Raw genomic sequence first — 13954 nt, forward strand, 5'->3', positions numbered from 1 at the left:
CAGATAATGAGGATCGAGGCCTAAAGGACTTTCTCTTCAAGCACAAAAGAGAAAAACAGCAAGCTGTGCACTGGCAGTATGCAGGCGTGCTTGCACATTGACGGATCCACGGACCAGTGGACACAGCCGAGGTCCAGTTGACCTGGCGTACACCTCATAACAGGAGACCGATGAATCTTCTGCTGCCCTACTTGCTTGTCCCGTCTAATACAAGCTTGTCAATAATAAACTAAGGCTGGTTCAAAAAAAAAAAAAAAAACCCAAGATCAAGGCCATGGTTATAGCTCAGCACCATAAGTGACTTCTTGGCAAGCACAAGGTCCCACGTTCGATCCCTGGTACCAAAAAAATAAATAAAAATAGAAAAAAAAAAACCCAAGCTCCTAAATTATTACAGCCAGAGAACTGTGGTCTTTGCCACATTGCCTCAGAAGTAGGTCGACTACTTGTGTGTTTTATTTGTGTTGGTGCTAGGGATTGAACCTAGGGCCTTACTAGTCCTGAGCATCTAATTTTATCACTAAGCTACAAGCCTCGTCAAAGACCTACCATTTAATTTTATTTCTCAGTTCATATTTTGTTGCTGATATTATCAGCTCAGCTCACCTTCATATTTCAAATGATGATTATGTTTTATTCAACATCTCTAGATAGTTTGTAGCAGAATGATATACTATTAGGTTGACCATAATTCCAGAAGTAGAATTGTTTCCAAGCCCCATTTACTGAATGTTATTCCTGATTTCAGATTTACTACCTCTGAATTTCCCTTTTTAAAAATCAGTACTTGTTGGGTGTGGTGCAATACACACTTGTAATCCTAGCACTGGGCAGGCTGAGGCAGGAAGATTTCTGTGAGGCCACTAGTGTGGAGTTATATGTAAATTCAAGGGCACACTGAACTACATAGCAAGACTCTGTCTCAAAACATTTAAAAAAAAAAAAGTACTTTACTTTGATCATGCTCTATGACTGAGCTATATCCCTAGCCTCAAAATTTTCATAACAAAAAATACAAATGAATGACTTCTCTTTGATGATACACACCCTGTAATTCTAGAACTTGGGCAACTGAGGCAGGAGAATTGCGCTAATTTGGAGGCTAGAATGGTGACTACACAGCGAATTCAAGGGGAGCTTGAATTATATAGTGAGAACCTGTCTGAAAAATAAAAAGCAAAACAAAAAACTGGTTTGTCACAGCAAGTACCTAGGTTCTAAGACTCTCTGAAGGGTCATCCATGTTCTTTTACAGTCTGGGACCAAAACAGACAATTCAATGGGTTTTGTTTTTACCAGAGGAGCCACTGTACCCTGACATTAGACTGGCTCCTATAAGGGGAGGAAAAGAAGGCTATCAGGGCATTATTAGGTCAATCAACAAAATTGAAATATGGATGGCAGATCCAACAAATGAATTAGCTAGGTTTTGCTATTTGCTTCAGGGTTTTTCAAAGAGTTTACTCATTTCATCTGTGTTGTCAAATTTATAGACATAAGAGCTTTTAGTGAATCGCCCTTTTTGAGGCTCCCTGCTCCAAGCGCGTAGCTCTCACATAGTCCATGCGGCCTGACGCGCACTCTAAGATGAAGAGCTCGACTGCAGAGTCACAACTCTCATTGCCCTGGGCCTTCGAGATGACGCTAACTTCTCAGAATGTTCTGCTGTTGGACCCAAGAGAAAACACATCCAACGACACATGGATTAGAATAACAAAGTAGATGGCTGGGAAGAAAGCTCAGTGGTGCAGGCAGATCACTATGAGTCCAAAATGTAGAGTGAGACTCTGTATCAAAAAAAAAAAAAAAAAGAATAACAAAGTAGATTTTGTGCAGAGATGAGGTGCTCACTGGAAGCTGTTGAAAGACTCAGCTTCCCTGAAAAGAGGCAGTTCTGAAGACTCCATGGTAAGAAGAACAGGATTGCTGGCAGTGACAGCTTCCTCTATGGTACTAATTTTTTTCTCTTTTAAATGTTGCCTCTTTATTTGTTGGAAGGAAAGATCATAAATTCCTAGACGACTGGGGGCTTATTTGAGCCTATACTTTATCTTATTTATTTATTTGGTACAGGGTCTCACTATGCAGCTTGAACTTGTGGTGATCCTCCTATCTCAGCGTCCCCAGATCTGTAATTGCAGGTATGTGCCTCCACACCCAGTTTCGGTGGCTGGCTCAGCGCTGTACTGGCATGGCATGTGGTTCTGGGGATCGAACCCTGGTCCGTGCACTTGCGAGGCAGGTGCTTAAACCACTGAGCTATCATCCCAGCTTCAGTCTTCCTAATTCTTATTCTATCACTCTCTAAAACCCCATGTCTAGGTGGTAGCAAAGGCAATGAAAGGCATAGGGTCCTTTTATTTTCTTCCTGCTTTAACCTCAAATAGCTTCATTCTTTAGTGGGATCCAGTGATGAACTCAACAAATTGTACTGGCTCAAACTTGATGAAGCTTTTTCCTTTACTCTAAGGATATCAACACTCTACACAATTGCTATTTGGAACTCAAGACATCATCATACACAGCTGTGATCAGGAAATTAGTCATTTCCCACAGTAGGCCCCCAAATACCTAAATGTTAGGTCTTCAGATTCTTAAATCCATTCTGCCTCTTAGATTAATATTAAATTAGTGCATATATACATTAGTTTTGTGACAGTTGCTTTCCTGCCTGTAGTTATGGGAGTGGGGATGGTGGAAGACAAGGAAGGAAAAGGACAAGGACAGACTCTGCGGGAGCTTCACAGAGTAAATACTACTGACTGCTGGGACATTTTCCCATTCACAGAACTATGTATCTCTGGTGACCTTCCTAAAAATGTAAATTTTGGGGAAAATGAACACATCAAGGTACTTGTTGCAAAAAAGAGCCTCTTCTTTATTCCACATGGAGAAACAGGTTTCCAGAGCTGAATAGGAAAAAGGATTTGATCTGGTCCCTAGAGATGAAGCTCTAGATTTTGATGAGCAGAGCTTTCTCCAGTTGAGAATGAAAGGTTCTGACCTCTAATGAGTCTCAAATTTGGGAGTGCTGGCAATGATGTGGGGAAGTTCCTTGGTGAGACAAGTATCAGCTTGGGGCAGGCTCTTCCAGGCAAGCTCTAAGATCCCATACTGGGCAATACCTACAGGAAGGGAGGTGCACACGTTATTCTGCCCAGGAAGTGGTATGACATCCTGGAACCCCAGTGTGCTTCTTGGTGTGTGAGAACCACCACAAACCAGGCAGTAGAACACCCGTTCCCCAGGTACTAGCTCCATGGCCTGCAGGGCCTCTTTGTAGATGATCTGTTCAGGCTGAGACTCCTCTCCCAGTAGCAGATCTTGTAGCAGCCTCTGGATTCTGGGGGACTTGAGCTGGTACAAGTCCATGAGCTGATGGAACTGTTCTATCCAAGCAGTGGTATCTTTAGCATATCGCTGCCGGAGCATCCGCAAAACATGATACAGTGCCACAAATGTCTCCCATGGAGGGACCTTTTCCTTTTTTTGTGAGATAGGCTGTGTCTTCTTCTCCAACTTGGGCAATTTGGGAAATCTTTCCTTACGCTTAAAGGCCCTAAGGTCTTTCTGAAACATTAGTGCCAGCGTTTGTCTGTCCACAGAGGCATGGGAACCTGTGAACAGGTCTCTTGTGGCAGGATAAAACTGTGTTTGCATTTGTCTGAGAGCACTGGATAACTGCTGTATCTGTGCACTCCTGTAAGGCTCACTTAGAAGATGCCAGTTGGTAGCCTTTGGGTCTGTAGCAGTCTTCGAAGCTAATGGTTTGGGGACAGTCAAAGGTTTTAGCCAACTTTCCTTTTCCTTCCTCCTTATAGGAGGAATCACTTTCAGATGTTTCAGAGTCCTAAGTTCCCTACTGAGCTTTGAGGCTCTTTTGCTTTGTGGCTCCAGAGTCCGCAAGTGATGGTGCACAATGGTTTTGAGCGTGGCTGGACGTAGCCACTCTAAGTTTCCCTCTGAGGTCAGGTCTTTGAGGAGCTGACACAATCTGTGGAAGCTATCTCTGGAAAGCTGTTCTCCTGCCTCCATCCATTCTAGGACCTGGTGGATCCACACTATGTCTGAGAGGCTTACGTGTACCTCTGGATGTTTGTAAGCCAGGATATGGGCAAGATGTGGTTGTGCCTTGCTCTTTTCTGTCAGAGACCTATGATGCTCTAAAAGCCACTTCCACCTGGCATCTGGGAGTCTCTGTTTGAATTTATGAGCTGCCATGGTTTTCCTAAATATGCTGGGCATGTATGATGTCTTCATGTCCTGCTCTTGGGACACTAAAATTGTATCCAAAACATGTAGAGGCATGTGTTTATATTTTTCAAACAGTTCTCTTTCTTTATCCTTCAACTGCACCTTTGAGAACATACTCCATGTCTGGAGTGCTGTGGGTTCTTCTTCCAAGAATGTTTGTTGAACTGGTAGTGGCATTGGTATCTTCCCTCCCATATCCATAGGTACTGGGATCGGTTGTCTGGAAGGGACTTTTAGAACTCCCAGTTTTAGACCACTGTCTTTGCCCCTAGTGGATCTTGCTCCAATAGAAGGGACCACTCCCCTTCTTTGTAGGTCCTTTCTTCTTTCTTCTTGTAGTTTAAATAGTTCTCTTTTTAGGCTGTCTTCTTCCTTGTCCAATTCTATTGAGCTTTTCTCCTCTTCTCTCTCACTCAAACTTTCCAGTTCTTTCTCACTCATGTCTTCTTCCTCTACCTTGAAACCAATGTCCTTTTCCACCTTCCTTTTCTTCCTCTTTCCTTCCTTTTTCTTCCTCTTTTTCTCCTTCTCCTTCCTTTCTTCCTTCTCTTCTTCCTCTTCCTCTTCCTCCTCTTCCTCTTCTTCCTCTTCTTCCTCCTCTTCCTCCACCTCTTCTTCCTCTTCCTCTTCCTCCTCTTCTTCCTCCTCCTCCTCTTCCTCCTCTTCCTCCTCCTCCTCCTCCTCCTCCTCCTCTTCCTCAGACAAACTCTCTTCTACTTCTTCTAACAGAATTTCTATTTCCCTAGAAATGCTCTCTTCACTTTCTATCTCATCCAATTTTCTGTGAAACTTTCCCTTTTGGGTATCAATTTCTTTTAACTGTTTTCTTTTTCTCCGCTTTTGTTTAAGGGACAGGATTTCCTCTTCCTCCTCCATTACTCCTTCCTTTTCTGCAGCCTGTTTGGCTTTTCTCAGTTCCTTGGCCAATTTACTTTTTTCTTCAGGGAATTTTTTCTCTTGAGCTGTAACAGTTCTCATTTCTTTGGCCATTTCTCTCTGCTTTTTAGCCATTTTCTTCTCATCTATGGCCAGTTTTAATTCTTGCTCAGAAAGATGCAACTCTTTAATATCAAGTCTGCTCTGTTCCTTGCTCAGTCTGCTCTCCTTGACAAGTGACCGTTTTATCTTTGTCATCTTTATTTCTTCATGGGTTACTTTCTTTTCATCGCTGACTAGTTTTTGAAGTGCCATCATCTTCCTTTTCATGTTCAATGCCTTTTGTTCCTCAGCAACATCCAGCTCATCTCTGAGCATTTTCTTTCCTTGGAGCACTGCCTTTTTTGCCACAGACAATTCCATTTTTTTCTGGGCCACTTTCTCCTGTTTTCTAGCCAGAATCCCACCTACTTGACCCAGTTTCTTCTCTATAGCATCCAGCTTCTCCTTCTTGTTGACCAATACCTCATTTTCCTGCTTTAGCTTCTCTTCTACCTGAACCAATGTCTCCCTGTACATACTTACTTTCTGTTTTGCCCAAGCTAATTTGTTTCTCTCCTGGAGGAGCTCTTCCTCGACACGGTGGAGAATCTCTTTCCTCTGAGCCAGTTTTTCCTTTTCCTGAGCCAAACTCTTCCTTTTCTGAGCCAGATTCTCTTCCATCTGGGTCAGTCTCTCCCTGTTCTGTGTGAATTCTTTCTTATTTTGGGCCAGTTTTTCCTTTTCCTGGGCCAGTTTCTCTTTGTCCTCTATCAGTTTCTGCCTTTTCTGAGCCAATCTTCTTGCTTCCTTGGAGTCTTTTTCCTTTTCCTGGGCCAGTTTCTGTTCTTCCTGCACCAGCAGTTCTTCTTCCTCAGCCAAGGTTTTCTCTTTGTTAGCCAGAATCTCCTCTCGGAAGGCCAGTACCTGCTCTTCTTGAGCCAGTTGCTCCTTTTCCTTAACCAATCTCTCTTCTTCTTGGTTCAGTTCAACTTCTTTTGCAGCCAGGTCTTCCATGTTCCTTTCCAGTTCCTCTAGTTCCTCAGCCAGCTCGTTTTCTTGCCATTCCAGACTTTGCTCCTTCTCCTTCAACATTTCTGTTTTCTGGGCCAGTAATATTTTTACCTCAATAGCTCTCTCTATTCTCCTTGTTAGTTTCTTTTCTTCCTGAGGAAGTTTCTCCAATTTCTTGTTCAGTTTCTTCCTTTTGTGGGCCAATTTCTCTGCTTTGTGGCTTAATGCCTCTTCTCTTTGGGCCAATTTTTCCTCTTTTTGGGCAAATTTACTCTCTATCTGGGCTATTTGATCATCTTTCAGGGCAAATTTTCTCTCTTTCTGGATCAGCTTTTTCTCTTCTTCTGTGAGTTTTTCTTCTCGTGCTAATCCTTTTCCCTCTTTGTCTTCTCCTCTTTTATATTGGGCTTGTTTTCTCTGTACATACATTTTTATTTGTTCTTCTTGAATCTGTCTCTGCTTGTCTGTAGGGGGCAGCTCTTCTTTTTTATCTTTTCTTTCTCTCTCCAATTCCTTAGATACTTCCTCCCTCTCTTTGACCAGTCCTTTTTCTAAAGTCAGTTCTTTCTTTTCTTTGGACTTGAAGGAAAATACATTTTCCCAGACCTGTTTCCACTCATCCAAACTCAGCTTCTTTTTCTTCCCCTCCTGCACTTTTTCCTCCAGTAATAACTTCTGCTTAGCCTGGGGTAGTTTTTTCTCTTCCTGAAGACGGGTTTTGTCCCAGTCTTGCTTCCATTCTTCCCAGGATATCTTTCTCTCACTGTGGGCCTGTTTCCACTGATCCCATGAGCTCTTCCACTCCTGCCAGGACTGCTTTTGTTCAACACTAACTGGCTTTTTTTCTGGCTCCACCACTTTCTCTTCTGATTTTGTCATTTCCTCTACTTTCTTACTCACATCTTTCTCTCCTTTGGTTATTTTCTTCTCCTTTTTACCTACTTTGCTTTCCTCCTGACCTGTTTTCCTCTCTTCCTTAGATACCTTCTTAGAGGATTTCTTTTCTTCCTTCTTTGACTTTTGTTTCTTTTTAGTTAGGTCACCTGGTTCTAAAAAAATAACATGCTTTTTCTTGCCTCTTTTTGAAACTACTTCGTGCAAGCCCTCCTTTTCTTCCATTTGCACTTGCTCTTCTTGCTCCACTGCCATCTCTCTCTTGTCTCTGATAACCATGTCTTCTTTAATTACTTCTTCATAGATGGAACTTGGTTTCTCCTCTGGCCAAACTACATCTCCACCAAGGTCCTCAAGCATATCCTTGCTTTCTTTCTTTAACACGGGGCAGATCTTCTGAAAGAGTTCCCAGCTGGGCCTCTGATCTGCCAGAATCTCCTGAGCTGTAGTCACTAACTCAGCATTTATATCTTCTGACATGTTTGTTTGGGAACCAGATATCCTCAGGGTCATAAGACGACATAGATCATCCCGCCATGAGATGCTATCTCCAGCTCTATGGCCAGGCACTCCGGCAGCACCCCGCCCCTGAGGTTTAATTTTTTTCCTAATTGGTTCTTCTATTATAATAGGCAAAGCTTCCTCAACTACAGCTGTTTCCTCTTTTCTTTTCTTGTGCTTCCTTATGGGTTTCTGAGCTGGAGTTTTCTTGCCTCTTGTATGATGCATTTTCTTTAGTGCCTTCAGGGGCATAGAAATGTGACTATCTGGGAAGTACATGTCTGAAAGCTCAACATCTTGATAGTCATTTAAACTACTGATTGAAGACCTGTAGTAGAAAGCTGTGTCCTCCATCTCAAGTGGCACAGTTTCACCCTGATAAATTTCAACTTCTGCTGGGCCTGGCTCTGTACTCGTCTGTTTAAAGTCTCCTTCTTTCATCTTTCTGAGACCTCGTGACAGTTTGGCTGCAGAAAAAAATCAGGACATGGAAGTCAGAAGAACATGGGAGACTAGCTCTTCTTAATTCTGGTATGAACTAAGGGAACTACCATGGAAGAAGGAGCAAAGAGAGGGCTAAGGCTAAAAAAAAAAGAAAAGAAAAATTTAAAAAAGCATTCCCTTATAGACATGTCAATTCCTTATGATGAATTTAATCATTACTGTAAACATGTCATAATAAAAATTTTTAAGTAAAAAAAGTCTTTTCTGTACTCCTGCTGCTTCCCCTTCAGCAGTCCTAGGAGAAATGGCCCTTGGGATTGTCCCAAGTTTGAGAAGATAGTTCCTATGAGAATATTCTTCTATGAGGAAATCTTTCTACTTACCTCTTTCTCCCCAGTATCAACTGACCTGTTTTAGTCCTAACTACCCTGCTTCTTAGGAACCCTGAGGCATGGATCAGATCATTCCATACATACTGTGCTTTTTGCCCCCGAGTCGACCCCGTCTTTGGCCTTTGCTGCGCTTGACTTCAGTTTCTTCAGGAATAGTGGGAGGTTGTATAGTAGGTACAGAAGGCCTTAAGACATGTAAAGAAAAATAAGGCTTCATATCTTCTTGTGACAAGGTCAAGTTTTCATTCAGTCGCTGCTGTACTTGAGAGAAAAGGATTTGGAGGTCTGTGGGCCGCATCCCCAGCAGGTGGTCCAGGGATTCCTCCCCAATCATCTCTTGTCTATGAAGGTCAAAGCAGAAGAAAAACTATGTTGAATCAGGGACAGGGGAAAGAATGGGCAGGAAAGAACTGCTCTAGAACAGGCAGGGGCTTTGGCAAAGAGACCAAGAGGGGCAGCATAGATAGAGGTAAATGATGGTCAAAAAGAAAAAAAAAAAAAATCTAAGAAGCCAAGATAGCCATGATTGAAGGGATTTATATGGGAGCTGCAGGAAAGAATGGAAAGTAGATTTTGAAGAAGACAAAGACAGGCAGTAAATAGCAAAGAAATGGAGGAAAGAGTAGACGGAATCATCAAGGATAGTCTAGGAATTGAAAAAAAAATCTATGAAACCAAGAATACACCTGTAACCCCAGCTGCTTGGGAAGCTGAGGCAAAAGGATCACAAGTTTGACCCTAATCCAGGTAACATAGCAAGATCCCATCTCAAAAAGAAAAAGGATTTGGGAGGCCTGATGATCAGAGATTAAAAAAAAAAAAAGATAGTAAAGAAAGACTGGGCAAATGGAGACAAGAAGAAGAAATTTAGCAAGTAGTAAAAAACTGAGGACAGCACAACTTACTTCATTTCCTGGAAAGTGTCTGGTGCCTGGATCAAGTTTAAGAGTGAGGTCCTAGAGTGGACTCCAGTGTCAGGCATGATGCTGAGGACCTTATTTCTCACTCTTTCATCCTTATCCATTAACCCTTGGGCCAGAGGCAAGGCAAAGAGATGAGTGACCATGCCTAGACGCTTCAGCCCTTCCCAGGCTAGCTCTCGGATCAGTGGGTTGGAATTGGCTGTATCATCCACCAGACGGTGGGCGGTCTCAGAGCGCAGGGATGGAGACACTTGATAAGAGGCAAAGATCTGCCCTAGTGCACCAATACAGCACTGATACTTCAGTGGGGAAGCATGGAGCATAATATTGAGAACTGTCTCAATTAGGTTACTGATAGCTATTTCACTCATTTTTCTACCCAGCCAACTTTGGCTTGCTGAGTCCATAAGGACACTGTAGGTTCCTTCCTTGGCTTTTCTCATTGCTAGAAAGCCTTCATCCTCCTTCTCTTCATATTCTTGTGCTTCACTTAAAGCTCTGACCCTGCTGTGCCATAAGAAGAAGGGTTCAGGCAGTTCCCATTCCAGTTCCCGCTGGGGTGCGTGCAGGTTGCACTGTAGGTGGATTGGGCTGCCCTCTGGCCAGAGACGGGCACGAATCACTGAGTTGGGGATGTAGCAATCGGGGGCAAGGAACCATTCCCTCCCAGAACCAAAGTAGCATCTCAGTATGTGGTAAGGGTACAGGCCATCCCAGTAAGTCAGTTGCAACTGGGGAGGAACCACGTAACGGTGATGAGGAGGCTTGCTCACCTGCACCTCCGCCACATGTTTGCCAGTACCCAGTAACACGGGACTGCCATCCGCATCTTCTTCTATCACATGTGGCACAGAATGGTCGAAGGCAATGGCCCGCTTATTGATAAGGTTCTGCAGGCCCAATAGTTCCTGTTTCCCCTGACCAAGGTAGATATACTTGGGCACAAACATAATCTCAAAAGAGAAAAGGAAGCTTGGTATGAAAGGCTTAGGGGCTTCTAGCACTTCATCTGTTATACTCCTTAAGGAAAGGAGAGAAAGCAGGCTAGGGGGAAGCAGTTTTAAACAGGATACCAGATAAAGACCCTGATTGAAAGTCACCAGCAGGTCACCCCGGTCATTGGCAAAGCAGACTGGGCCAAAGTGCAGTGATGAGTCCAGCATGGCTATGAGTCTACCATGGAAGTCCCAGATCCGGACAGAGCCATCACTGCCAGTGGTGACAAAAAGACTCAGAGACAAGCAGACATCAAAGGATGTGATGGTACATTGGTGCAGAGGCAAGGTCTCTATGAATTTTGAGCCTGGACGTGACTCATAGGACATAAAATCATGGAACTTCCAGAGACGCAGGCAGTTAGTGTCTGTGATGGCACCCACAGCGTGGGGCAAGAGTACCAGTTGTTTTAGGTGACAGCTGCTGAGAATGCTTGAGAGAGGCTGCAGTTGTAATTTTGTCCCCTCAAGCACAGCTTCTGATAAGTGTATATAATCATCCATCCCATAAGAACACAGCAAAGAGTTTTCTCGGCCACCCAGAAGCCTCGCAGACAGCGTAGAGAGTGCCAGTACAGCCCCATAGTGTATGAATTTCTCTATTCGGGCACAGCTGTGCTGGGAAAGCACTCTTACCATACCACTCTGGTGCCCAGAGAATATCAGTCCTTCTATCCCTCGCCCCAGATGGAAATGCCCATAAGCCAGGCAGTGTACAAAGTCCTGAGAATTGACTGAGCTGCATAAAATATACTTGGCTGGGGATGGATTATGGGTTGTGTCAAAAACCAGCACCTCTGTGTTGCCTGTTGCCACAAAGAGCTCCTCTTTACGTGGGTCATAGGCCCAGTCCACAGCCTCGTCCAGGATGGAGAAGGGCCAGGTGAGAAGCAGAAGGTCCCCTGTTATTGGGGACACAAAGCGCAACAGGCCATCATCTGTAATGCACAGGATCCTGTACCAATCATCACCACAGCAGACCCGATGCACCTGCTGGGGAGCAGAGCCACAGACATGAAAGAGGCTATAGAAGCAGGGCAGTTGGCACAAGAAAAATGTATGGGTAGTTTGGCAGAAGAAGGTAGTGTCATCAATAAACTGGAGGCGGTACAGCTCCTCGCCAAGTTCTAGTCGCCGAAGCAGGTTCCCTGAAGTCAGGTTCCACTCCTTCACGAGGCCTTCCTGGCCAGCTGTTAGCAGGGTGTTGGCCTCTGATCGGCTGCGGATACAAACCACTAATGAGATGTGGGCCTTGAAACTGTAGAGGGCATGGCTGTGATTGACATTCCATACTTGGATTTCCCCTGCCTGGTTTCCAGCATAGAGAAAACCCTTGTCCAAAGCCGTGAAGCAGCAGGTGATAGAGGAGCCACTGCTGGTGGAGATGAACTTCTTCATCTCTGCCAGCATGCCCTGGCCATGGCGCTCAAGGGCTCTCACCACAGTCTCACACAGGGCTAGGACAGAGCCATTGGGGCCATTCAGCACAATGTCCTGGACAAGCTCATTACCAGGGATGGAGATCATGTGAGCTATCTGGAGGCCCTTGCCACTTTGATCAATGACCCAGGTGACCACTAAACCCCGGATGCCAGACAGAAGCATCTTCATTTCTGGGTCATAGCAGAGACAGTTGATGTTGAAGCGGCAGGGCACTGTGGCGAGGGGTTTGAATGCCCGAAAGTGGTCCCCAAAGAGGCGCAGAATCAGGTCACCACAGTAGGCCACAAGGATATGATAGGAACCCGTGTGGACCATTGACTGGATGGGTGGCAGTCGCTCATTCATGAAGAATGCTTTCTTCTCAACTGTGTCCTCAGATTTACTCTTCAACCACACTATAGCCTGGAAGACAATAAGGTAGAGACCAAATAGAAAGGATAGTCAAGGAGAAAGGGGCCAAATACTCAGCTACTTTCCCCTGTTCTTTTGTTAAGGAGGAAATGGAAGACTCTAGAGTGATTTTGCGCCCTAGTGATGGGCTTGGAAGTGGGGTCCTCAGTCTACTGTAGGGGAACTCAAGTGTACTCAACACGGAGACAGGGAAAGTAGGTGGGAGGGCATCAGGATCCAGGTTACATTTATTTAAGCAGCATCTACTCCTTTGTCAGCTTAGTGTGAGAGCTGCAAGCTCTTTTGCCAGCTTAGCCCACTTTCCATGGAAAGTGGTCTAAGAAGGGGAAGAGAGAAATGGGGACAGTGAGAGGGAGCGAGGAAGGAAAAACATAAAGAAGAGAAAGCGCTTACCTGCATTTCTTTTGTGTGGGGTGTCACCCAGGAGAGAGAAGCAAAGAAGTAGGCATCACAGAAGTAGTAGCATATAAATGGCATATTTTGAGGAAAGCGAGATTCTTTGAACAGTGTCTGGGACCGGTCACTCAGAACAACTGTATCACTCTTTGAGTCATCTGAAGATTCCTGGATAGAGGCATAGCATAAAGTAAGAGGCCAGGGCCCACGTGGCCTAAATAGTCTCACAAGATTCAGGATTGAAAAAGTTCCCCAAATCATACCTCCCACCCCTCCTAACTCCTGTTACACCCACACATGCACAGCTTACCACCAATGGGATCTCTGCACGTGTGACAAATCTCACAACATGCGCAGGAGCCAGAACCCTGAGGCCATGTATGGACAATTTTATAGTGGGGGTAAAGGGGAAAATGATGTTCTTCCCAAAGTGACATTTGGCACATCTGTCTTCTAACATTCTCCCTTGTGACTAAAAGGTACTGAGTATATCACCTTAACAGGATCGCCTAAAAGTCAATGCAGTCCTAAGTTATCAAACTTAGGGCTGGTGAGATAGCTCAGTGGTCTAAAGCACCTACTTAGCAGAAACTTAGCAAAGCACAGGGACCGCGGTTTAATCCCCCAGCACCACATGCCAGCCAGCCCCGCCCCCTGGTGGGCTGAGCTGGCCACACACGCGCACACACACACGCACACACACACATAAATAAATAAATAAAATTTTTTTAAAAAGTTATCAAACTTAAAAATGTAGAAGTAAGATGCTAGGACACCCTGTCTGGCCATTAAGTTTGATGGGAACAGCACATACACGGTACTAGAACATGTGCTTTGAAACATTTACCAAGGATCCATTTGCACAGAGCTATCCATAGCAAAACTGAGGTTGGCAAATGCTCTCCTGCTGCCCTCTCCCTTCTGTTAGGACATTTCTCTTTCCAGAGCACTGGTTGTTCTGACAATGCTTCAAAGTGTTTGTCTACCATAAAGTACCTTTGCAAGAGGCCTATGGTCTTATCTGGAAATGGGTGGTCCGCTTTCTCCTAAAGTGACAATTATCTTGATAGTTTGTCCTGCTTGCTTCTTGCATTCATGGACAATCTACGGGTTCTCCAAATGGTCACTATTGTAAGACAGAGGCCAACTAATGGCGTATTTGTACATTACCTTGTTTTTATGTATGATATCATTTATGAGGTAGTTAAAATCTTTCCAGGTGGGGATGAGTCTGGGGGAAGACATCACGCTGATTTTCCTTAGGTCCCCAGGACCATTGCTTAAACACCTGTAGAATCCAACAGATGGCTGTTTAACTACTGTTTCTTTTTGAGGAGCTAGAAATCAAAAGGCAAGAACCATGACTCATTTT

The 13954-nt window shown here is 44.4% G+C and overlaps 1 protein-coding gene across 1 annotated transcript; it reads right to left on the minus strand.

Annotated features, from left to right (window-relative positions):
* Positions 1-2956: 2956 nt before the first annotated feature.
* Wdr87 (WD repeat domain 87) lies at positions 2957-13827 on the minus strand. The gene is made up of 6 exons (XM_012515916.2): positions 13753-13827; positions 12580-12750; positions 9320-12177; positions 8499-8755; positions 4864-8045; positions 2957-4809 (listed from the first exon to the last, which is right to left on the minus strand). The coding sequence occupies exons 1-6, from the start codon at positions 13825-13827 to the stop codon at positions 3007-3009; spliced, it is 8346 nt and encodes a 2781-aa protein (XP_012371370.1). The 3' UTR covers positions 2957-3006.
* Between the last annotated feature and the right edge of the window lie 127 nt (positions 13828-13954).

This window comes from Octodon degus, unplaced genomic scaffold, assembly GCF_000260255.1.
Source record: "Octodon degus isolate 3935 unplaced genomic scaffold, OctDeg1.0 scaffold00083, whole genome shotgun sequence".
In the NCBI taxonomy this organism is placed as follows: Eukaryota; Metazoa; Chordata; class Mammalia; order Rodentia; family Octodontidae; genus Octodon; species Octodon degus.

Coding starts and splice junctions, on each gene's coding strand:
- Wdr87 (XM_012515916.2), bottom strand. CDS start 13,827: ATGTCTTCCCCCAGACTCATCCCCACCTGGAAAGATTTTAACTACCTC. Junction 8,046..8,498: donor ACTCGGGGGCAAAAAGCACA/GTATGTATGGAA, acceptor TTTTTTCTGCAG/CCAAACTGTCACGAGGTCTC. Junction 4,810..4,863: donor AAGAGGAAGAGGAAGAAGAG/GTGGAGGAAGAG, acceptor GAAGAGGAAGAG/GAAGAAGAGAAGGAAGAAAG.